At 47.2% G+C, this 24,525-nt stretch overlaps 1 protein-coding gene across 1 annotated transcript in view; it reads right to left on the bottom strand.

Moving 5' to 3' along the window:
- The window catches only part of cps1 (carbamoyl-phosphate synthase 1, mitochondrial), a 57,408-nt gene that overhangs the window by 25,302 nt on the left and 7,581 nt on the right, over nucleotides 1-24,525 (bottom strand). The window contains exons 10-27 of the mRNA XM_064329529.1: nucleotides 24,309-24,450; nucleotides 23,378-23,455; nucleotides 23,075-23,173; nucleotides 22,512-22,607; nucleotides 20,265-20,454; nucleotides 18,940-19,097; nucleotides 18,587-18,715; nucleotides 17,911-18,055; nucleotides 17,381-17,591; nucleotides 14,177-14,375; nucleotides 13,249-13,425; nucleotides 11,912-12,030; nucleotides 7,259-7,400; nucleotides 6,757-6,822; nucleotides 6,274-6,337; nucleotides 5,199-5,380; nucleotides 3,272-3,466; nucleotides 255-322 (exon numbers count right to left, since the gene is read on the bottom strand). Of these exons, the coding sequence (XP_064185599.1) occupies nucleotides 255-322; nucleotides 3,272-3,466; nucleotides 5,199-5,380; nucleotides 6,274-6,337; nucleotides 6,757-6,822; nucleotides 7,259-7,400; nucleotides 11,912-12,030; nucleotides 13,249-13,425; nucleotides 14,177-14,375; nucleotides 17,381-17,591; nucleotides 17,911-18,055; nucleotides 18,587-18,715; nucleotides 18,940-19,097; nucleotides 20,265-20,454; nucleotides 22,512-22,607; nucleotides 23,075-23,173; nucleotides 23,378-23,455; nucleotides 24,309-24,450 (2,460 nt within the window). The remainder of the gene's footprint in view (nucleotides 1-254; nucleotides 323-3,271; nucleotides 3,467-5,198; nucleotides 5,381-6,273; nucleotides 6,338-6,756; nucleotides 6,823-7,258; nucleotides 7,401-11,911; nucleotides 12,031-13,248; nucleotides 13,426-14,176; nucleotides 14,376-17,380; nucleotides 17,592-17,910; nucleotides 18,056-18,586; nucleotides 18,716-18,939; nucleotides 19,098-20,264; nucleotides 20,455-22,511; nucleotides 22,608-23,074; nucleotides 23,174-23,377; nucleotides 23,456-24,308; nucleotides 24,451-24,525) is intronic.

Below are 24,525 nucleotides of genomic sequence, written 5' to 3'. Positions count from 1 at the left end.
TGTTTAAAAATATTGCTTAGGCCAATGTTTGGATGGGAAAACCAAGCATTTATAAATCAAACTGTAAGGGCCACTGACTGGGTGTTTGTTTGATACAGTCAACTTAACTCCTTCCCTCGGGTTCAATTTCAAATGCTTATTGATTTTTCTGCAGCAAACACACAACTGGTTCCAAGCTCCAATTAGATATGAATGACAAATGATGGCTGGAGTCTAAACTGCCGATTATTTTTCAAGAACGCGTCAAATCTTACCTCAGGACATACGAGGGGCGCAGAAGACAGGGGTACCCCACTTTACTGGCAAAGGCAAAGGCATCTTCCTGAAAGACATTACAGCACCAAGGCACAGATGTTACCAGCTGTTAACAGGGAGCGGGAAGTATAGCAAATGGAAAATATAGGGAATGGGAAGTATCGGGAACAGGAAGTATAGCGAATGGAAAATATGGGGAATGGGAAGTATATGGAATGGGAAGTACTGTATAGGGAACAGAAATATAGGGAATGTGAGGCATAGGGAATGCGAAGTATACAGAATGGGAAGTATATGGAACAGGAACATAGGAACTGGGAAGTATCAGAATGGGAAATGTAGGGAATTGGAGACATAGGGAATAGGAAGTATAGGGAATGGGAAGTATAGGAAATGGTAAGGATAGGGAATGGTAAGGATAGGGAATGGGAAGTATAGGGAATGGGAAGTATAGGGAATGGTAAGGATAGGGAATGGTAAGGATAGTGAATGGGAAAAGTAACAATGAGGGAGACAAAAAACAATAAGCACAAACTTTCGATCAGTACTACATGCTAGTGGCAGGGCCTTTGCGTTCACTGGCAGTTCAGTCGCCTGTGCTGACTGGTCATTTGAGGAAGGGCGGGAGACAGTGACTTGAGGGTTATCCAAATGGACTCCACTGGGTCACATCTGATGTCGTTGTCATTGGCAACGGCACTCCGAGGCATGCGAGCTGACAGTAGAGAAACAACAGCGGTTCTCTTTCGAACCCGTCCGCCCCAAATCGAACCTTTTACACCCCCGGTGAGGTGAGACCGAGAGAAAGTAGGACAGACAGTGTGTGTGTGTGTGTGTGTGTGTGTGTGTGTGTGTGTGTGTGTGTGTGGGTAGGTACTGTGTGCATGTATCTGTGTGTGTGTGTGTGTGTGTGTGTGTGCATGTATCTGTGTGTGTGTGTGTGTGTGTGTGTGTGTGCATGTATCTGTGTGTGTCTGCGCATGTGTGTGTATTCGCGCGTGGGTTTGAGAAGGGTGACTCATTCATCAAAGTGCACCTCGGTGCCGCGTTTGGTCTAACGAATGCCCATGCCAGAAGTAACCATTAGCAGGGGCCATCGGAGAGAGAGAGAGGCGCTCCTCTTACCGGGGCCCGAGAGCGGTTTCTCAGCGCCGCTTCAAAGCGGGCCGCGCGGAACGCCGGGTCCGCCCGGGCCCGCCGCGGGGATGAAAAGACACATTAACTCGGGAATGAAAGCACAGACTGCACTCCTCCAGCTGGATAAACACTCTTTCAGGGCAGACAGGTACAGATGCCCCCTCTCTCCGGCGGGAACACGCCCTTCAGGAGCGTCTCTGCTAAAGCCTCTTCCCCCGCACTCTTTTTCTTTTAACCCTTCACGGTGCGAGAGCGCATGCACACTACGTGATTAGAAGGTTCGTAACTGAACATTCTAATGCTGATGTCACAGTCACTGCTGGTGACTGAAAGCAGTGGAGTTCTAGAACACTGACTTAGAATGTTTTTTAAACATTCCAAAAAAAACCTACACTTCATAAACCCACAAAAAAACAGATCACTGCATGAAGAAGGGCAAATTCCCAAATGACTTTTTAATGCTGGTAAAGGTGGAGACTGTAGTTAACATTTTGAGCAATATTACCTTTCAGACAGGCCGAGAGTTCTGCTGAAAGAGCAGCTATTGGCATATTAAGTTAGAGGGCAAAGGACACTTGAGAGGACAAAAAAATGGTTTCATTTCATTTGTGATCATAAAATGGAGGCACACACCTGAGAAAGTTAATACGAGATTCAAAAAGCACCGAAAAAAAGGTCAAGTAGAATCCAGTCTGCACTGATAATTACACTTGGCACATTTGTGCTCATTTGTATTTTTGTTTATACAAAGCTACTTTAGGGATGTTTGTGAGAAACTGTTTAGTCAGTCGATTAAGGATAGGTTGATTAATTCACAAATTCTGGACAAGAGTAAACTGCTATCTGTTGCTATTGATTAACAGAAGATAATAATAAATACGCTGTGTACGTCCATCACCAGCTCTGATGAAGAGAGATTCACTGACAGAAGCAGCTCCTCAGCTTATGTCTTTACTGGACACCAGCTTTGAGCTTTTAATTTTGCTTTTGTGTGCCTATTGCCACTGAAACTGCCATAATATTTTTTTTTTCTATTGTTGATTGGGTTGCTTCTTATACATTTATTCTGTGGGTCAAGACAACATAAATACTTCACTGAACTGATTCAAAGATCCTTTTACCTGTTACAGATGTAGTGGATTCATACACACACACACACACACACACACACACAAAAGGTCGCTATGCGGTCACAATTCATTTAATTAACTAGTTAATACATTACTCTTAATGTACATTCAAGAACCTATTGTCTAAAATTAAGTCTGAATGACTTTTTATTAACACAACAGTGACTTTACAAAACGTTGCCATCTGTTCCTCTGCCAGAGAGCGAACTTTGGATTTCCCCTGTCATCTTCATCTCCTGGCTCAGAATCAATACGCAATAAGCCATCTGCTTTAAAACTTTTTTAATGGCTAAATGCTCAACGCTGAAACACTACTGTTGTCAAATTAATTAAGCAATAAATACTCTTATCAGCTCATTATGACAGAATCCTGCAATGGAGCAAGAGTAAACATTCCAAAGGCGATAGCCAACAGAGCAGAGACCAGGACTGTGATGTCACACACAACAGTCACACAGAACACTGACTATTCCACAGTAATGTATCATAATGGCTTGGGTGCTGGGATTGTAAGGCAGAGGCTGCGGGTTCAATTCCAAAGTGGGGCACCTCCCTCGAGCCAAGTACTTGACCTGAACTGCATCAGTAAATATCGATCTCTATGTATAAATGGGCTGTATGGTGAGTTGTGTTGTGTTTCCACCGGATAGGAGTATTTGTAACAGTAAACGCTGCTCTGTTCGTTGGAGGCCCGTGTGTAGGCATAATGTCACGGATGCAAGCTCTCAGCCAATGACGCGCCTCCTTACCAGGGAGCTGAGGGCCCGCCAGGGGGCCTGGTCCACGCCCAGCTGGTCCAGGATGCTGGAGAAGACGGAGCGCTCCTCGGCCCGGTCGATCTGCTCCGGGTCGGTGCCCAGGATCTTCACCCCATTCCGGTGCAGCGGCATGGCCAGGTTATTGGGGATCTGCCCCCCCACCGAGACGATGCTCCCGCTGCAGCCCTGAGTGGGGTGGGGGTGGGGGGTGAAACAGAAGGTCAGGGGTGTGCCTTGTGTTTGCAAAGAGACGTTCTATTAGACCACCCTCATATACAAAACTCAAGCTCATTATCTCTACAAAAGAAGGAACTTTCAAAATTGTATCATGCTTTCCTGCCTGTCTTTCTGTATCTGCTTGGCATGTTGAGATCATTGCAGATAAAACACCATGGCGACAATGACGGACAGCAGTTAGGCCCCGTGCTCTTTTACTGTATGGTCAGAGGGGTTGAATCTCTGAACACATATATGAATTTTAAAGGATGGGACAGATGATTAGGGAGGTCGCAGGTAAGCAACAAGGCTCACCTCCAGTAATGGTGCAAAAGAGCTGAATGGGTTTCTGTACAAGGAGATGACACGTACAGCACCATACGCCACAATGACCTCTGATTTACCACGATCTGGGCAGGATTAATATTCATTTCTTTTTAAAGATGGCTACATATGCTCAGGATTGTTGATAAGTACGAGACATGAAGTCAAGCACGGGAAGAAGGGGAAGTCATTTCCATGACAGCGACACGCCTGGGCACTTCACCGCTCGAGTGCTAGCCCTTTTTTTCCCCCTTTTTTCAGCCTCATATTTTTTCTCTGTTTCTCTCCGCCTCTCTGTCTGTCCGTCCATCTCCTCCCTCATCCCTCATCCGCTCCGCGCTCGATTGCGGCTGAAGTACCCCCCCGATCCGGCGTGTCGAGGGGCCGCACGCGTCTCCGATCGCGGCCGAACTCATATCCGGCTTCGGGAAAAAACCAGCCATCCGCTGGTCTGTTATCCGCCCGGTCCACGGATGAACTGAAACCTGTCATTTCCCTACTTTCTATTTACGGGTGATGGCAGGGGGCGGGGAGGGGGATTGCTTGGCAAGTGGTGCACTTGGGTGACATGGGTCTCCCAGCAGGGGGCGCCCCACCTTAAAACAGTGGAAGCATCAGCGAGTGAGAGGCGGAGGAACTGCAGCTGACTCCAGTCCAGACACAAACCCCGGCGGCTCCTCCACACAGGACTGGGGGTCACTGGAAGCTCTCCTGTCCTTACGCATGAGAGACTGAGGGAGGCTGACTGAGAGGTGCCTTTTGCTGCCTAATATTTGTAATGGGTTTTAAATTGGTGCTCGCCAGTCTGATGCTTATTCATGTAAAAAAATATAAATCAATTCAACCAAAAAAATATCGGCTGAACGAGTAGCCGCTTCTGAAGATCGGATGTCAAACAACGATGGGAGTTCAGACTTGGCCGTGTCCCAATTGTCTTTCCTTGTTATTTGATTTCATACATTTATTTATTTAACCAGAGGTCTCTCGAGGTTAATGATCTCTTATGCAGGAGAGACATGGCAATAAGGAGTGACAAGTCAAGACACAGTTCAAATGCAAATAACGCGTACACTCTATGCTAGTTTTTGAACTCTGGGGAGACAGGGAGACTCGATTGTCTAGCTTCGTTTGCTTTTGTAAGGTGTTCCATAGCCACGGAGAACGATAGCTAAAAATCCTGTTTCCTATATCTGTAAGCCTGTAGTACTTGGCTCGTCCACTTGGCTACTTCTGACGTGTCGGGATAAGAGAAGTAGAGGACGCTAGGGATTCGCCTCTAGGGAGCACAGAAACAAGGAGACAAGGAAGGACTATCTCCCCCCTCCAGTCTAAAAATAAAACTACCACAGAGTGGTGCATGATGGGAAGGCGGCCTGACCTCCTGCTGAGTGATGTCCAGGATGCGTTCCAGGGTGAGCTCCTCGAAGTAGAGGCGGTCGCACTCGTCGAAGTCGGTGCTGACCGTCTCGGGGTTGTGGTTGATGACGACCGTGCGCTTGCCCATCTGCCTGAGCGCGCGGATGCTGGAGACCGCGCACCAGTCGAACTCCACGCTGCTGCCTGCAGGGGGAGCCGTCCGAAAAAGAGAGCGCTTCACTTCTCTGAGAAACCCGTGTGTTTCCCCGCCAGTGGGGCAAACAAAGAGAACTCACAGTCTGCTGTGGATGGTAAATTATCATGTTTAATGACTGTTGAATAATTTCCTAACCCAGGCAACGTCTACAAAAGCTCAAGACAAGCTGAGTAAAACAAACAAAAAAAAAGCTGGACCAGTCAAAACATAATTGCACATAAACAACTTCATTTAGAAGAATAAAACAGGGAAAATAATCCAGACCGACAGTTTACAGGTGCAGCTATATCTTGAGAGCTAGATTGCTTCTACTCAGCTTGTCTTTTAACCTACCTTTCAGAGAAGTTACCCAGGTAAAGACATTGGTCTAGGTGTGCATAGGCTTTCCCTCTTGGTTTACTTTATAAAACACAGACACACAGACATTAAAGCGACTCAGTGACCATCAAAACCACAACCCCCAGAGAGGGGGGACCTTAAAGACAGACACCCAGTGAGTGCATTGTCCCACAGTGTAGGCCAAAACCTCTGTTCACACTCTTTAAATGTGAAATAACAACAAACTAAATGAGCCGTGTTGAAGCAGGAACCAACCAAGAAGAGAGTCTTAACTTCGAACCCGGTGCATCGGGAGCCCCCATTTCTATCCAGGGGGAAGTTACCTGGAACAGTACTACATTTCGGCCAGACAAGGAGCTCTGCCGAAAGCCAGGGCGATAAAACGGATGGCTGGCGTTCCGCGGGACGGCTACAAAGGGCAGAGCTGTGCTCCGTCACTCTCGGGGTGTCCCAGCAGGGAAATGGGACGGCGACCGGAGAGAGAGAGACGGGAACGTCCGTCAAGGCAACGGAGCGCCGAAAAAAAGAGGCTGCGACTCACCGATGTGGTACGGGCCACACCCCAGGACCATGACCGCCTGGTCAGCAAAGTCCAAATCGTGCTCCTGGAGAGGAGAAAGAAAGACATGTTAGAAGACAATGCAGTGGATAAGGTGAATTTAAGTAGCAATTGCACTCCCTGCTTCAGTCTGGTTCCGCCTACTACGCAATTAAAAAAAATTCTTCCTAGGGTAGTTGGAGTAGGCGTGTCTCAAAGCTCATCTCATTAGCATAAGGTATTCTCTATGCAAATTAGCTCATACAGCGAGGCTGAGCCTGGCTCATGAACCTCAGATCAAACTGTCAAACTATGCACTGCATCAACAGACGAATTTGTGGGCGGAAACAATTTTTCCCCGCTGATTATCTTGATTGGCATTTATATGATGTAGTAGTACGGTGCTCTGACTCCAGGATTGACTATGGGGAGATGAGTGGGAGTGGAGCTGACACACTGCTGGGTCGGCAGGGCAGGCGGACTCACCTGGCCGTGATAGGTGCAGTACAGGTAGTTGGTGACCGCAGGGTACTCTGCAGCGAGCGTGTCGATCTGACCGGAGAAAGCAGGACGTTAGGGCAGTGCTCCTGCTAGGGTGAGGTCAAGTGTGTGAGCTTGATTCACATTTAACCCACTGTGCTCACCTGTCTGACCCAGGACCTGATGTTCTTACCTGTCTGACCCAGGACCTGATGTTCTTACCTGTCTGACCCAGGACCTGATGTTCTTACCTGTCTGACCCAGGAACTGATGTTCTTACCTGTCTGACTCAGGACCTGATGTTCTTACCTGTCTGACCCAGTCTAATGTTCTTACCTGTTTGACCCAGGGTCTGATGCTCTTACCTGTTTGACCCAGCGTCTGATATTCTCACCTGTTTGACCCAGCATTTGTTCTTCTCACCTGTTTGACCCAGTCTGCTGGTCTCACCTGTTTGACCCAGGGTCTGACGGTCCCACCTGTTTGACCCAGCGTTTGCGCTTCTCACCTGTTTGACCCAGGGTCTGATGTTCTGGCTCAGTCTCAGCTCTCTGGCCTCTGCCTCCGTGCAGCCCAGGATCTGGCCCACCTGCCGGTCAGAGAAGCCGTCCCGCTTGGCCCTCAGCAGCAGGTCCTGGGGTACCGTGGAGCTGCAGCAGACGCCAGAGAAGACACAATGCCACACAATGCCTCCATACAGCCCAGCACAGGACTGTCCTTCATATTTACATGTGATCATTAAAATAGGATCTTGTGGTACCCCGGACAGAAGGTACTGTAGAAGGTCCATTTTTTTTGTCATTTCTTTTAAGCTTCTGGCAAATCAATATTCAAAGAGAAGAGATCTGTGCACTGATAATGCTGAAATATCAAACGATACTTTATGAGGCAGCTGAAGGTCTGCCTCATAATGGCCGTATTCATAATAACCATAATAATTGACATTACAGCGTATAATAACTGTGTTATTGAATTTAGCACATTCTATGGACAAACATTTCCAAAGAAAGACCCTGTGCTGTCATTACTTATGGAATTTGGCCAAATTCTTTCCAAAAGGAAGAATTTTGTGTATTAAAAAATCATTTTACCATCACTTAAATTTTTTTTTTTTTTTTCTTTATTTCCAGTATGACAGAATATGTGGAGTGGATATAACTACCAAAAATATTAAATGTGTTTTCTATTTATTATTATTTTTAATCAACAAAAATTCTATTTTACCATCATTTAGCGATGTTTAAGGTGTAATATCGGTTGCCCTGTATTCCATAAAGTTTTTTGTTGTTTTAACTACCCTAAAAAGAAATGTGTTCAAGGTTCGAGACTGCACAATGAAATGACTGCACAATGAAATTACAGCCTTGAAACTGACCCCGTACAACCCAAAGGGTGAAGGAGAACTAAGACAGGCATCTTATCACTCACCTTCAACAAGCTATTTCTTAAAAAAAAAAAAATCAATAAATACACTGTAAATCAAAGTCCAGAAATAACCATACAGAAAGTAAACTGGAAAAAAAACTTTTTTTTGTTTGTTTTTAAGAGAGCAGACAGAAGCCTATCTTACGTGACACACACCCTGCGTCACCTTCCATACACCTGTACTTGGATTTGGGAGTTTTTATAGTAACAGTAACGGCTAAGGCTTCGCCGACTTGCTCTGTCAAATATCTCTGTAAACGGTAGTCTAGGAAGATCAATACACCATCAATAAATAAACTAGGGAGGTCCACGGAGGACCATCTCGGGGATGAGCGCTTTTAAAAACTCTATTTAATCAATTAAAATTTCATATTCAGGGAAAAAGTGTCCAATAAAAACAGGAACCAAAACCTTGTGCCGCGATGTGTACTCTTTTTTTAACGTGCTGAATAATTGAAGAATGTTATGCCGTAACCGTATCCAAAATGTCAAGTGGATCCAAGTCCCAGGACAGCTCCCTGGCTTTGTAGAAAGAAAACATCCCTGCCTTTTTTTAAGGAGAGAAGTGCAGAGACAGCTTGAAATACTGCAGCTGGTCTTCCTCACTGATGTCTGTTACAGGCCCTGGTGAGACTGTAAGATGGTATTTCATATACAGTGTAAGAACACTCTAATTAATATTTACATTATGCAACTTTAATCCTAAAAAAGTAGATTAGACTTTAAAATTTTTTTTCGTTATTTTAATTCAAGATAATGCGGCACAATCTTCTCTTATAGTGCATAAGAAAATTCCATGACCACTACCATTACTAACCACCATGACCACAACGATGTCTACCATCCCAACTACTTCTTCCTCCCCCAGCATCACTACTGCAGTTACCATAACTACTACCGCCATCAAGGCTATGATCGCCATCTCTACAGACAGACAACCAATCACCACCTCTTCAAAAAAAACAACCACTTCAGCTGCTGCTGCTAACTAACACTGCAACTATCGCTGCGGCTACCAGCAGCGTCTCTATAATAATAAACTCCCACAGACGCCGCCGCTGCTACAGACGGCTACGGCCGCTAGCGCCGCCGCTGTTATGGCGGTAATTTTCCTCCATTTCGGCGAGGGCCCTTGTTTTTCAGACGCTGAGGACGGAGCGCGGAAGCCGCGGTCTGACGGATAAAAGGCAGAGAGGAGAAGAACACAGGGCCTGCGGAGGGGGCAGACTGTTCTGTTCCTCTCCGCTAATTGACATGCCTGACGCACGTCCCGCTCCCCTGCGGGGCCCGGAGCGGACCCGCGCCGGAACCCCGGGGGCGGCCCGTTCATTATTGAACACTTACATTAACAATCGCCGAACCTGTCGCGGCGACGGTTAAAACAACGGCGGCTCGTCCGTGTTCTGGCGCACAGACTCGCACGCTGTGGGGGGGGTGGGGGCGGGGGCTGGGTGTTGGGGGGGGGGGGGGGCAGGGCTCAGCCGAGAACTGAGACAGAGAGAACCGTTTCGCCTCCCTGCCTCCCCGACCTCCCTGACCTGCTCTGCCGGGTCATCCTAGCACTGGCTGGGTGTGGGGTTCAGTCGGGAAGGGACCGCTAGGATGCCTGCACTGAGCATGCTCAGTAGAACTCCCCAGCTCCGACAGCAAGCTGAACATTGCAGTCCTTTTCTCCTTTGATCCCAGTTTATGAGAACAGGCGGTGCTGTCACACAGACTATCGTAGACCACCCTTCATTCAGGCTCTGGGAACCTGCGTTGTGTGTATTAAAAGAAACTGATAAGGGTTAGCCACCTTATGTGACATTCTCTAACAAGCATTGTTTTTCCTTCAGCAACAGGACAAACACACACACACGCACACACACACATATGCACGCACATACACACACGCCCACACAAAGGGCCAAAACACACACACACACACACACAGTACTTCCCACAGACCTCCCACAGAGTCGATTACAACCTCCCCAATTACGCCACTGGCCCATCAGGAAGAGCTCAGGAGGCCTCGTGGACGGTGTCAGAGACTGGAGGGAAACGTGACTCATCTGTGGTGAGGATGGACACGAGGTCTCTCTCTTGAACTTAGTCTTCAGAGAGACCGCCCCCCCCTCCTCTTCCCAGATCCAACACGGGGGGGGGGGGAACGGGGGGGGGGGTGACAGGGGCAGGAGAGGCACACGGATCTCCTCTCAGGCCCGGATGAAAGCCGCAGATCTGTGAAGTGCTAATGCGAAACCCGGCTCTTCCAGAGCTTCCCCTCCGACTGGATTTCCTCAGAAAAGCCCGCCGCGCAGGTGAGTAGCCTTTTCAGACGGCTCCGCGGCTCGACAGGTGAAAAGCAGAGGGTCAAACGTCACGCCTCTGCCTGCGGTTTTTACCTTTTTACCAAACGCATCTGCTTCTCCGGATGGGTAATGCTTTATCAAAAGCTTTCTCGAGAGGCCTTGTATTGCACAAAATGCCGGCGCAACATTCATATCTGGAATGCTTTCAACTCACTGGTACAATAGGGAGTAAAGTCTGAATTGAGTTGGGCTGAAATATAAGTATACCCTAATACATTCATTTTTTATGAATGCAGGCTTCTCAAAATCTCAATAAAAAGTAGGTAACAATGCAGAAAACGATCCTGGCCCCTGAAAATCATCTCTTAAAAGTGCGCTGGGTTTTCGTTAATGCACACTGAAGTTTGCTAACAATCAGACTCGTAGGTGCCTCCAGCCATCCTCCATAGCACAGGGTTTTATAACAATCAATCTTCTCTAATAACGTGCTTCGAGAGAACAGACTTCAGTGCAGAACAGCCATCCTCTCGATTTTGAGACAGCAACGGGAACTCGCGGGAAGTGCGTGGGGGTGCGATCCGTCCCCTCCGCAGCCGCCGATAGGGGTAGGCTGGCGCGGAATCCTTTCAGAATGTCACAGAAAGGTTTTCGCGAACGCGGGAGTGATTCACTTTAGCTCGAGGGGAGGAGTGAATGGATCGCCCCCCTCTCCTCCTCGCCGGCTCGACTCTCAAAGAGCGGAGAGGGTGATTGCTGCTCCCGTCCCAGGCTTTTCACGCCAGACAGTCTTGTTCTTTAATTAACTGTGTTTTAAAGAATACAAGGTTCTTTTGTCTGCGCCCATTAGTGGCATTGTTAAGATAAATCTTTGTACAGGGATTCCTTTGTTCTGTCTGTCTTGGAGAATATCTTTAAATTATTTTATTTTCGATTTCTCCACAGTCCTTCAGGAGCTAGGGACTGGGTTTTGCGTGTCCTTTCAGTGCCACCTAGTGGTTAGAATTTGTCACTGCAGGCATGTCAAAAATCAGTGACTTCCCACACCACCTTCTTCAGCTGGTTCATAAACAGCAACAAATAAGACACAGGGCCTCATTCACAAAACTTTTCTTTAACTGTCCTTACTTTTGTTCTTAAAAATCCCAACACGGGATTCATGACACGTGCAGAATTTTATTTTTGTGCATATCCCAGCTGTATGAGATGATGAATGCTGACTGTTTCTAAATTTCATGAGCAATCCTGTTCATGTGATTAGCATAAGGAAACAGCCATGAACAAATACAGATGAGAGAAAAAAAAATTAAGAATGCCGAAACATTCTTGGAAACGCGCAGTTTACGATCGAATGCGATCGCACGCACGTTTCGTGAACGAGGCCCGGTGAGAAAACAGCTCTGCGTTTCTAAGTGAGCTCAACACAGGCGTTCCTCGCCCCTTACCTGTGGAACTTCCCCAGGTGGTGCTCCAGCTCCGTGATGCGCCGCAGTTTGTGCAGGAACCACTTGTCGATAGCGGTCAGCCGGTGGATCTGGTCCACGCCGAGGCCGCTGTGCAGGGCCTGGGGTCGCCAGAGGAGAAGAGACAAAAACAGGAAACTCCCAACAGCTCAAATCACCTTTATATTCCCATATCGTTACTATACTCACTGCAGCGTAGCTACAGGTCCCGCTCGCCGCCTCGCTAATTGCGAGCTCGTCGCTCGCCGCACCTCGCGCATTTTAATCGCGCGCGCCGAGCCGTGACCATCCCAGTCGCCGCCCCCCCCCCCCCCAGAACTACCCTCAGACGCGCCGTTGCCGTGGCGCAGAGAGGGTTCCGAGGCTCTCAGCCAATCAATGCGGGGCAATCGACAGCCCACAGACCAGTAATGGGAGACATAACTCGGCTCGGAATTAAATTAGCCGCCCGGAGAACGCGGCGATATCACAGGAGAAGCATTGCAGGGCTAACCTTGAGAGTTATTGATGTTTTTGAGAGTAATATGATTTGGCCCATTACTCCTAAATAAATCTGCCAGCATTAATAATTTCATTTCGACACTCGTGAAATATTCCCTTTCTCAGACGGTGGCAGTCTGCTGGTATTTTCCTTTATTTATTTATTTTTGATCTGAGGGGATATTTTCAAGGAGAGTATATAAAAAAAAGTGACAGCCAATAACCAATAACACTGTCCTGTGGATGTCAGGTGGGCTGTTACCAGGGCTACGATGCGATCAGTAGCTGAACAAAGAGGATAAACTGTCACCAGATAAAGGCAAAGATGTACCTGTCTTTTTTTATTAGTATCAAAAAGCCCGGCACAGGTCACTCATATTTCCCTGTCCGTTACAGTCAGGCTTCAAAGGTACTTCCTAATGAAGAGCAGTCTCCAGATAAGCAGCCCATTCAGATTAAGAGACGATTGAGCCATTATGGGATATGCGTCTTGAATCATGGCTGTGATGACAAATTAAAACACTATGGTAAAAGTTTCGCAGTGACTGCAGTGTGGTTGCACAACTGGGTAAAACTGGGCATGTTCTTCAAAGTGGCCGGGGGGGCATGGTATTGGAGGTTGGGGGACATATTCTTGGAGGTGTGAGGGAACATGTCATTGGGGGTTAGGGACAATTTATTGGGGGGGTAGGGACATGTTCTTGGAGGTGGGGGGAGGGGCGTGTTCTTGGGGCAGGGGGCATGTTATTGGAAGTGGGGGGGATGTGTTCTTGGGGGTCGGGGGCATTTTATGGGGGGGGGGGGGGTAGGGCATGTTCTTGGGGATGGGGATGCCCTACCTTTGCCAGGGAGAAGATGCGGGTGCTGGAGGGCACTGCCAGGTCCTGCTGCAGGTCCTGCTGGGCGCCCCACGCCCTCTTGAGGGGCAAGTGGGGCACGAAGCCGTCCACCGAGGGGTGGCACATGCGCAGGGCCTTCTGGATGCTTTCCTCAAAAGTGCGCCCCACTGCCATCACCTAGGAAACACGGCATGGGGGGCGGGGGGTGGTACTGACTCATTACATTACATTACATTACGGGCATTTAGCAGATATTTATCTAGAGCTTATACAGAGCATTCTTTATATAGTTGGATATATACTGAGAAGATGCAGGTAAAGTATTACGGGAACAACAGCAGGCTAAGTATTATGGGATATCCCTCTGCACACCTTTGCTTACAAGGCCAGCTCCCTAGCCATTACACCACACCGCCGACTCAAACACAGCCAGAGCAGCAAAACAGCCTCTCTCGCTGACCCCAGCTGAACAAAGAGGAAGAACGGTCACCAGGCAACGACGCAGACGGGCGGCAGGGGGAACCGGGTTTGTAACGCAGAGGCTACAGGTTCGACTCCCAGGTAGGACAGGTTGTACCCTTGAGCAAGGTTCTTAACCTGGGGAGGTATTTCACGAAGCAGCATTACTGACTTAGCTGGATAACTACACTGAGTAAAACCTGGCGCCCAGCCAAATCCGGAAGAGGGACTGATTAGTGTCAGCACTACATTGGCACTGATCAGAGATCAGCAAATTCATAATATGCTTCGGACAATGGAGGTTAGGATGTATTTAGTCATGTCTAAGGCCTGGTGAGAGCGTGCGTGAGAGCACACGTGTGTAGGCATGCGCGTGCATCCGTGAGAGCGTGCTCACTGATATCAGCGTGTGCGAGCGTCCGTGCAGGTGTGCGTGTGACACACCCGCCCCCCCCCCACGCCCCCTCACCTCCCCCACGCTCTTCATGGCGCTCCCGATCTCGCGGGACATCCCGTGGAAGCGGTCCAGGTCCCAGCGCGGGATCTTGGTGACGATGTAGTCCAGGCTGGGCTCGAAGCAGGCCGTGGTCCTCTCCGAAACCGCGTTCTTGATCTCGGGCAGCGGGATGCCCAGCGACAGCTTCGCCGCCACGAACGCCAGGGGGTACCTGAGGACGGGGCGAGGGAGACGGGCGCGCGCGGGCATTCAATAAAACGCTCGTCGCACTCAGAGAGCAGGAAGTGATGTGTCTTTGACTTCATAGACAGAGCTGTCTAAAAGGGGCACAGTAAAGCAAGCTACTGCCTTAGAAAACAAATATATATATATTTTTTTATTTTTTCATCTGCTACCTTTTTTATCTCTTTCCTGTTTATGTACTGACCGTTTCTCCTTTCTCTTTTCTACCCATCCACCCGTTTCTGTGTTTCCCTGCACAGATGGCACGGCGAATGTGGAACTGCCAAGACCCGCACCAGCTAGCTAACAGCAGCAGCCCCCATAATGAACACATTATCTAATACCTTATGTGCGTCCTGCTGCTCGTCTGCTAGCGTGCGCTGTGCATTTAAAACGCTGCGTGTCGAACCGTTTCAGATACCGGGACGCAATAAGGGTGTACTGCGAGGGGGGGTGGGGCTTGGGGGGGGGGGGGGGGAACTGATAAACGCAGAGCATGAGCAAGCATTATCAGATCCATGCGTTATGGACATTTCAGGATCTGTGCAGTGACTTCACTGAACTTGAAGAAGCAGATGGCATCCTTTTAACGGTGCCTGTAGGGGATCCCTGACCCTAATCTACAGCAAGTCAGCAACAACACTTTAAAAAAAAAAAAGGATCTAAAAGAAATGCTGGAAATACACTGATGATGTGGGTCATCCTCTCTACAGGGAACTTGAACTTCTCCTGTCTGGGAGGTAATTCAGCGTCCCGCAGAGCTAAATCAACAAAAACACAGTCTTTCATCCTCTTCGATGAATAGCACATAGAGCTGAAGTGTTTCCTCCAATTCTCCTTTTGCACTGATTGTCAGCTGCAGCTAGACTTGCAGTTTCGATTTAGTTTTTTTTTTTCCTCCATCAATGTTTTTTTTTAGGTTTTCAAATGACACCGTTAGTGGTGTGGTGTACGTTTACAATGGGTACTGCTTCATATGAAAAGTAGATTGCAAAAATACATACTATGTAATAAAATACCTTTAAAAAAATACATTTAAAACATTTTAAACTTCCCAAAACATCTGGACCAAAACAACCATTGTTTCACAAACCGCTACACATAATGAAATTAATGATCACAAAAAATTGACCAATGAGGTTTACTTTGGTTTTAAAATCACCTTGTTTTTTTTCGTTGTTGTTGTTTTTTTTACATTGAATTCAATGAGAAGCAAGGGCTTTTGGTACTCGGCTGTTTCCTGTTAAATCCCAGGTTTCACCGCCTGGCCCCTCCTGCCCTCTCTCTGGATCCTTATGCACCTCAGCATTCTACAGTGTTTCTGTGAGCAGAACGGTGCAGGGTAACCAGTTAAAGGGAGCATGTTGACACCAAAGGATGCGGTCTCTATTGCGTGCTGAGAGCAGGTAGCTCACGTTGCTTCCTTCCTGCCGAGGTACTTTTCCTTGACGTTACCTCCAGAGTTAAGGCCGGCGTGAGCGGTGGTGTGTAAATCCTCACACAAAGGAGGGGAATAACTGCAAAATCTGGCAGCTTTACTGTCCCGTTCCCAGCTGTGGCTTCAAAGCCACTCTCGGACTATTCTCAGAGCTGATGCTTCAGAGACGTTCGACTCTAAAAGTTAACGACCACAATCTACAGGAAGCTCGAGAGAGAGAGAAGGGTTCCACACTCGTTTCTGGGTACACTGCCACCGCCAAACAAGCAATTAACGTAATCGTGACAAAGAGATGCCGGAGACATCTTCATTTTTTATGCAATAGCCAAAAAAATGCTGGAATAACACGACTTGCGAGCGTCTAAATTAGCCTTGGCAACCTCTCTGTGTCCCTTCGGGAACTGTGTGATGCAGTAAAGGCCTGTAATCTTAAGGAGACTGCTATGGATGAACCGTATAAAGAGTTCAGCGTTGTGGAAATAGTCAAATGCACATATGAAATGAAACCATTTCATCAAACGTGCAAGAGTGAGTTTCTGAAACTACAGCAAAGTCCAGAGAGACTTTGAAAAACGAGTAGATAAGTCACCCTACAGTACATAGCCCATGCACCAGCACTCACACTGAATTACATCTTTTCAAGGATGACCACTGCTTGGAGAAATGTCAGGACGTGGACAGTCTGAAAAAGCACAGCTCAAGACCTGAGGATCATGACTTCATTTTTCTGAAGAATTCAAAGGCACACATTTTATTTATTTTCCTAGGGAACAAAATGCGTCTGAATGGTGCCAGGAAGGGACAAATACATAAACACCAGTCACTTGTAGAGTGGGAGTACACAATTAATTAGTAAATGTGCAACACAATGAATAATTAACATATTTAATCTGACAGGGAAAAAACTATTCACTAAATGCCACTTTCCCTCTCGGAGGTCCCTTCATGACCAATCCACCAATTAGGGATGAGAACAGCGCCACATAGGAGCAAAGAGATAATCAGAGATCAAAGCAAACGATCTAGTTGAGGCAGCTAGCAATGCTGATTGTAAAGTAAATGGAGCATAGAGGGTTGGTTGGTCTGGACCCTTAACAGTTATAGCTGCAATCAAGGAGATAAACACAAAGCAATGGGGCGATGCTATCAAGGACAAAACATACAATAGCTCAGACCTACTATTAGTAAGCCCAGCATAGCAAAATGAGCCCGTCAGGCTTCCTGCACTACCATACAAAATGTATACTTGATTTGTGCCAAACCAACAAGGTTTTGAACTGCTTTTGAACAATTTGAGCATTAAAACTCCCCCCACGTGCCCTGTTAACCCTTTAAGTTAAGAAAGATCGCAAATGAGAGATCATAATGTTCATTACTGAACGTTCTAATGCTGATGTACTACAACGATCATTGCTGGTAATTGAAAGCAGTGGAGTTCCATAACACACTGAATTGGGATTCTGAAAAAGCATTCCAAAGTTAACCTGCTCTAGTTCTAGAACACTGACTTGGGGTTCTGAAAAACCTTCTTTTTAAAAAAAAAAAAAACATCTCACCCGGTTGCCTTGGAGGCGAGGGCGGAGCTTCTGGAGAGGCGGGCGTTGACCTCGATGATGCAGTACTCCAGGGAGGACGGGTGCAGGGCGTACTGGATGTTGCACTCTCCCACGATGCCCAGGTGCCGCACCACCTTGATGGCGGTCTCCCGCAGCATGTGGTACTCCTCGTTGGACAGGGTCTGGCTGGGCGCCACCACGATGGAGTCCCCTAAAGAGAGGAACGGGATGACGGGAATGAAACAGAGAGAACGCAAATTAAAGAGCTTAATAATTAAATGAGTTCATCAACTGTGTACTCGAGCAGTGGTGCATCCCAATGAACCACGTCACGGTAGAATAATAATGGCTTATAATATACGTCCTAGCAAAAAACTTTTAAAGAGAGATTAAAGAAAACGACGTACACAATTTGGCTAATGAAACAGCAATCAGCATAGGTTGAAGCTACGCCTCTGTTCTGTGTGCTGACTGGAGTGGAGCTTGTGTGGCTAGCAGTAGGATATTCTGTATGTGGATGGGAGTAGTACCTGTATGGATCCCCAGAGGGTCAAAATTCTCCATGTTGCAGACGGTGACGCAGTTGTCGGCCACGTCCCTCACCACCTCGTACTCCACTTCCTTCCAGCCCAGCAGGGACTTCTCAATGAGCACCTGGCAGCTGGTGGCCAGGGCCTGAAAGACGCCCGAGAGCCAATCAGGACAAGGCCTCAGGCCTGTGTCAGAGTCACAGCTCTTCAGCAGCAGAGCAAATCTCAACGCGTCTGTCTCGAGAAGGGTCGCGGTTAGGGCTGCCAGATTTAGAGTTTGTCAGACTGGGGGGGATTTGATTGAGACTGTTAGCGGTTGCTAATGGAATGGATCATGGACCGGTGGAGTGGTTGAAACACAAATTCATTATAAACTAACGGTAAACTTCCCGATCAGTCACTCAGACCGGACATTATATAGTCCCGTCAGGACGACAAACCAAGACCCGTACAACTTTGAAAACCGGACATTCTGGTAAGAAAACCGGGAAATCTGGCAACCCCGAGTCACGCTGTCGGTGTTACCTTCATTTAGTTCCAGGGTCCAAAACTCACACTCACGGCGACTGCGCATCACAAAGCACCCGCCCACCAGAGGGCGCTCCACGCCCCTGGCCTTGTCACACACGCCGCGTGCCCCAGAGCGAACGCGGCGGGGCTCTTTTTTTTCGCTCACCTTCCTGGCCGTCTCCTCCAGCCCCTCCCTGCTGCCGCAGAGGCCCGAGCCCAGCCCCCCCAGCGTGTAGGCCGAGCGGAGCATGATGGGGTACCCGATCTCCTCCGCCGCTTTGAGGGCGTCCCCCACCTGCGGGGGCACGAGCCACGAAAACCCAGGTGAGGACAGCCCCCCTTCAAAATTCCAACGCCCGCATGCCTTCGTCGATGTCATAAGCCAGAAAATCAGATCGCTTTCATAGAAAAAGCAGGGGCTGGTCTTTCTGTTTTAAGGGCATGAAGCTGACCGCCAGGCTAGCGCAGACAACCGCCCGCTGCTACACAGACCTAGCGGCTGAGGGGTCGTGACCTCACCGTCTCCACGGCGATGCTGGGCGCCATCTTCTCGTTGATCTCCGTCAGCTTGTCGGCGAAGAGCTGACGGTCCTCGGTGGCCATGATCGATTCGACCGGGGTCCCCAAAACCTGTACCCCGTACTGCTGCAGGACCCCGCTCTTAAACAGCTCCACCCCTGAGAACAGAGACACACGTGTGTACACACACACACACACACACACATACGTGCACACACACAAACACACACGCACACACACATCCTTGATTTAATACTAAGGCTTAAGTAGTATAGCTGAGGAAGTACACAGTAGGATTTTTCACACCCCCAGGGAGCCCCTACATTTTTATATTACCCCCCATTTTAAAGTGCAAACTCCAAGCCAGAACATCAGAGAATCTGACAGAACTGCACTTCTGACTTTAAGATTACATGATTTGATAGCTGATAACTCAGCTCCACTGACTCCTCTCAGTTCAGGGGAACGAGTAAGGAAAAGTCTTACAGTCCTTGTTTAACCCAGCCCAGCTGAGGCCCCTGAAACGTGGGCCAATTACACATACGTGAGATGAAAAGGCTCACGCTGTATTTCCCCCGACTAAAAAGAGAAAAACATTCATTTCACTCCCTGGATTACCTAATATTAAAATGTGCAAATATTCTGGCGGTTGATTGCACAGCTAAATTATGCACCGCAAACCCACACCAGCTCTAAATTAATTAGCTTGACAATGGATGGAAGAATAAGTATCTAAATTAACAAACAAATTAGCAAACACTGTATGAAGATATCCTGTGTTCTTTTAGCCTCTTTTACCGTGTGTGTGTTTTTGTGTGTGTCCGTGCGTGTAGGTGCGTGTGCGCAGGTGTGCGTTCGTGTGTGTACGTGCATGTGTACATGTGTGTGCGTGTGTGTGTCTCCATGTGTGTAGCTGCATGTGCGCATGTGTATGTTTGAGAGAGTGTGTGTGTATGTAGGTGCCTGTGAGTGTATGTGTGTCCGTGCATGTGTGTGTCTGTGTGTCTGTGTGTATGAGTGAGTGTGTGTGCGTGTGTGTGCGTGTGTGCGTGTATTTGAAAGTATGTGTATTTGAGAGTATGTGTGTGTGTGTACGAGCGAGTGTGTGTGTGTGTGTGTGTGTGTGTGTGTATTTGAGAGCATGTGTGTGTGTGTGTACGAGCGAGTGTGTGTATGTTGGAGAGTGTGTGTGCTTGTGTGTGTAGGTGCATGTGAGTGTATGTGTGTGTGTGTGTGTGTGTGTGTATGTGTGTGTGTGTGTGTATGAGTGAGTGTGTGTGCGTGCATATGTGTGTGTATGAGCAGAGAGCTGAGGGCAAACCCACCGCAGTTGAGGGCGGTCTGGCCGCCCATGGACAGCAGGATACCGTCGGGACGCTCGATCTTGATGACCTCGGTGACGAACTGCGGGGTCACGGGCAGGAAGTAGACGGAGTCGGCCTGCTTGGTGCCCACCTCGTTGGTCTGGACCGAGGCGATGTTGGGGTTCATCAGCACCGTCTTCACATTCTCCTCCTGCAGAGAAACAGCGCACAGGGAACACTTAATGTGCAACTTAAGCCGCGTTTCCACCGCAGGAACTATACCCCGGAACTAGGAACCTTTTGAGGAACTCAGTGCGTTTCCACCGCAGGAACTAGGGTCTAAATTTAGTTCTGGGGGCTTTGTTTTACCCCCCAAAACGTTCCTGCTCGGGAGGTAGTACTTTCCGAAAGTACAGGAACCTTTTGGGTGGAGCTTGCAGCGCTGAACATTTCTGATTGGTCGAGTACTCGTAGCATTTGTGTTGTATTTATTTTCCGCCATTACCCGCCATGTTTGAAAATATGCACCGGCAAACCAATTTATTTTCATAATAACTTCAAATCAAACTTGTATGTTATGCGGCGCAGTAGCCTACTTCTTGGTTATAACGTCTTGGAATTATAACGTGTGCTCTTCTGTTCTTTTCTTGCTTTAGTATTCGTTTTATAAAATGCTAAGCATTCGTGCTGGGACAGCATATTACGTAGGCTACCAAAACATTCAAACGGATTAATTCGGTTGCTGAATATTTTCTTCCGGATTTTCTTTGTTAGCCCGTTGTAATTGACTAAAAACGTTTGATACAGTTATGTGAGGTATGCGGTAGTTCTGCATAATTAACATTGGTGATACAGTACAAGCAAACTGGAAATCACCTTCCGCCCTTTTTATTCGGGTAAAATAACAGGTTAATTCTAGTAATCTTCCCTTTAGCTTTTTCAGACTGCCGTAATTTTACTGCCATTTTTCAATTCCACGAAAAGACCAGGAAGACTATGGACTCATTTATGGTGCATGGTTCGCATCTGGAGGGCACACTTCGCTGCTCGGCTAGCAGTAACTTCGAAGGAAAGCAAACGGTGGCTGTACCACTACTAATTTACATTTTCACGCAAGTCCGAGTTTTCGTTCTATTCTTGTCATTTTGCGATTAGCCTATATGGAATTGACGACGAGAAAGTAATAAAACAGCAAATTGATAACAACGTGTGCATGTTTTCTGCTGTTAATGAATGTGTTTGAGAGGATATATGAAAATCAATAAATACAAAAGTAACCATATATAGTCATTGTTGGTAACCCGTTGTATATAAGTGGAATAAACCCCTCCGGGCTGTCCCGGTTATTAGAAAATAATGTAGGCTACTTCGGTGGTAGTATGGGGTTACAGAAGAAATCATATGACAGATGGACCGACGACAACGTCAGTGGGCTAATTTGCCTAATCTTCGCGGTACTTTAGACCCCGGTGGAAACGCAGACAACCATTGGCTGAAGGAACCTTTTAGTTCCTGGTAAAGTAGTTCCTGGGACTGAAAGTTCCGGGTAATTTTGGTGGAAACGCGGCTTTATAAACGCACATGACAACATTATAATACATTATAACTTATATATGCATGTGATAATATGCTTTATAACATAAATACACATAATACGCATTATAATACATTACAACTTACAGATACACCTGATAATACACTTAATACACATAAATACACATTATAATACATTATAAGTTATAGATAGATGTGATACTACACATTTATAACTTATAAATACACATGATAATAAGCATTAAAACTACACATGATAAGTGATCAATGGTGAAAGCTTCCATGTGAGATGCTAACTACCCATTGTGTCCCTCGTAAGGTATTTGTTTAGATTTAACCATAAAAAGATGGAAGTAATTAGCCCTGATGCAGACACTCTTACATATTACATTACATTACATTACAGGCATTTGGCAGACGCTCTTATCCAGAGCGACGTACAACAAAGTGTATAACCATAACCAGGAACAAGTATGACGAAACCCCTAGAGAGAAGTACCGGTCCAAGTGCAGGGAACAACCGCATAGTTCAACTTGGACCCTGAAGGTTAAACTGACTAACACTAACACAACGAGAACAGCAACAACGCAGTCTATGCAAAAATACAAGCAGTAGTTAAGACAGTTAATGCACCTAAGTCACATATGGAGTGTCTGCATAATACAAACCCAGGGCCGGCCCTGTACAAACCCCTGCACACCCGAGCCGCTCACCTTCATGGCTTTGACCGCCTGGGACCCGGAGTAATCAAACTCCCCGGCCTGACCGATGGACAGACCGCCAGACCCCAGCACCAGCACCTTAGACACCTGCACAGAGCACACAGCACGCACATTAACACTCTCTCTCTCACACACACACACACACACAGTGCTCTATGACACCTGCACAGAGCACACAGCACGCACATGAACACTCTCTCTCACACACACACACACACACACACACACACAGTGCTCTATGACACCTGCACACAGAAGATGCACATCAGCACTCAGACACACACACACAATAATAATAATAATAATAATGATAACGATAATATAATATCAATCATAATAATAGTTGTGACCAATGTTGTTCTTGGATTGTGATGTGTTCATGAATACTGTATTGAACCTCTACAAAATGCTCAGTGTTTTGTGTTCCAATAACAGCACTGTAAAGAGTTCATGCTAGTGTAATAGAGAGGTTAGGCAGTTAATATCACGTGCCCTTGCTCTGAAGCGTCTCTTTGAAAGACCCGCATTCGCACGGCAGGGGTTTGTCGACACACCTGAGGCCGCTGGGGAATGTCCGCTTTCTTCGGCATCACAGAGAAGATGCTTTCTTTCTCTCCCTTCTTTATCATCGCGATGAAGGCGTCAAACAGGAACTGAAAAATAAAAAAGGTCACCTCAGTTTCACCTGAATTACACGCCGTCGACAGTCCAATGAATCACACCCGCCCAGCACAGAGCTCTTACTGCCTTGGTGACCAACTACTGTGCAGAGAAAATACATCAACGTCTCTGTCACTAATGAGGAAATGGAGTTTATGATTGGCTGCCTGTAAACGGAGGCCTGTGAGCAGAGATACCTCAGTGTCAGTGGGGCCCCCTTTAGCCTCGGGGTGGAACTGCGCTGTGAAGATGGGCTTGGTATTGTGCATGATCCCCTAAGAGAAAGAAGACATACAATATTTTGTGATAAATCCTTCTGGGACACCAACACAAAAACACACTGCCTATGACTGATATGACTTTGACTCATAACACTTCAGGCCTTTTTAAACAATCAAACACACAGGGTCCAAAAGGTTTGGAGACACATCGGCCCACCTGCTACAACTTTGGCAGGGATTTAACTTTCTGAACTGGGGCGGCTAGGGTTAGAGTAACAGATCAGCCTTGGTACAGTAAGATCACTGCAAATGCCAAGTACTGGCAAGACATTTATGTTAAAGTCAGATGAGCATGTTATACATTTTTTCCCACTTCTCTCTGTATAAAATGTTCTTTTCTTATCTTCCAATACAGAGAGAGTCCTTAGTAACGCTTCCCTTTGCAGTTCCCTAAGTACCACGTAAATACGCTGCAAAATAGCACATAATTGAGCAATTACCACCGGTAAAAAATAGGTAAATAAAGCTGAAATACTCAGAAACACCTCCTCTCTATCACCTGCCAATTCAAGTGATTACTGTGTAGTTGTCAAATGCTGCTTTAGCCTGATTTTAACTGTGTACTTCCCAGAAATTTAGAAAACACTTTCTTGAAAACATCTCAGTTAGAAAGTATTATCTAATTTCCAAGAAAGCACACAAGTAAAAGAGCTGTTTCTAAGTATTTCAGTTTTTGTTTCGTAGTTTTTTTGGGTTTTTTTTTAATAGTGGTAATTATCCAATTATGTGCTATCTTTTGCCACATATTTACCTGGTAAATACCTAGTACCAAGGGGACGGTAAAAGAAAATCCCTATGGTGACATCAGAGTGATGGGGTTTGGTGCCGGGTCGTCATGGTGACCAACCTCGTTGGTGCCGTCGTTGGCGTTGACGAACAGCGGGCTCCAGCCCGGGGGCAGCGATTGGCTGTCGATGCCGTAGCCGTGGTTCTGTGCCGTGATGAAGGCCTGACCCGTCATCAGGTTCAGCACCGGCTGGTTCTGACCCCTGGGGGGGGAGGGGGGGCAAGCGGGAGAGGTGAGCCTGAAGGAAGGCGCTGCCATTGGATAATGAGACCGATTA

The sequence above is a fragment of the Anguilla rostrata genome, chromosome 3 (assembly GCF_018555375.3).
Source record: "Anguilla rostrata isolate EN2019 chromosome 3, ASM1855537v3, whole genome shotgun sequence".
NCBI classification, from domain to species: Eukaryota; Metazoa; Chordata; class Actinopteri; order Anguilliformes; family Anguillidae; genus Anguilla; species Anguilla rostrata.
This window is presented reverse-complemented; position numbering and strand designations above follow the sequence as displayed.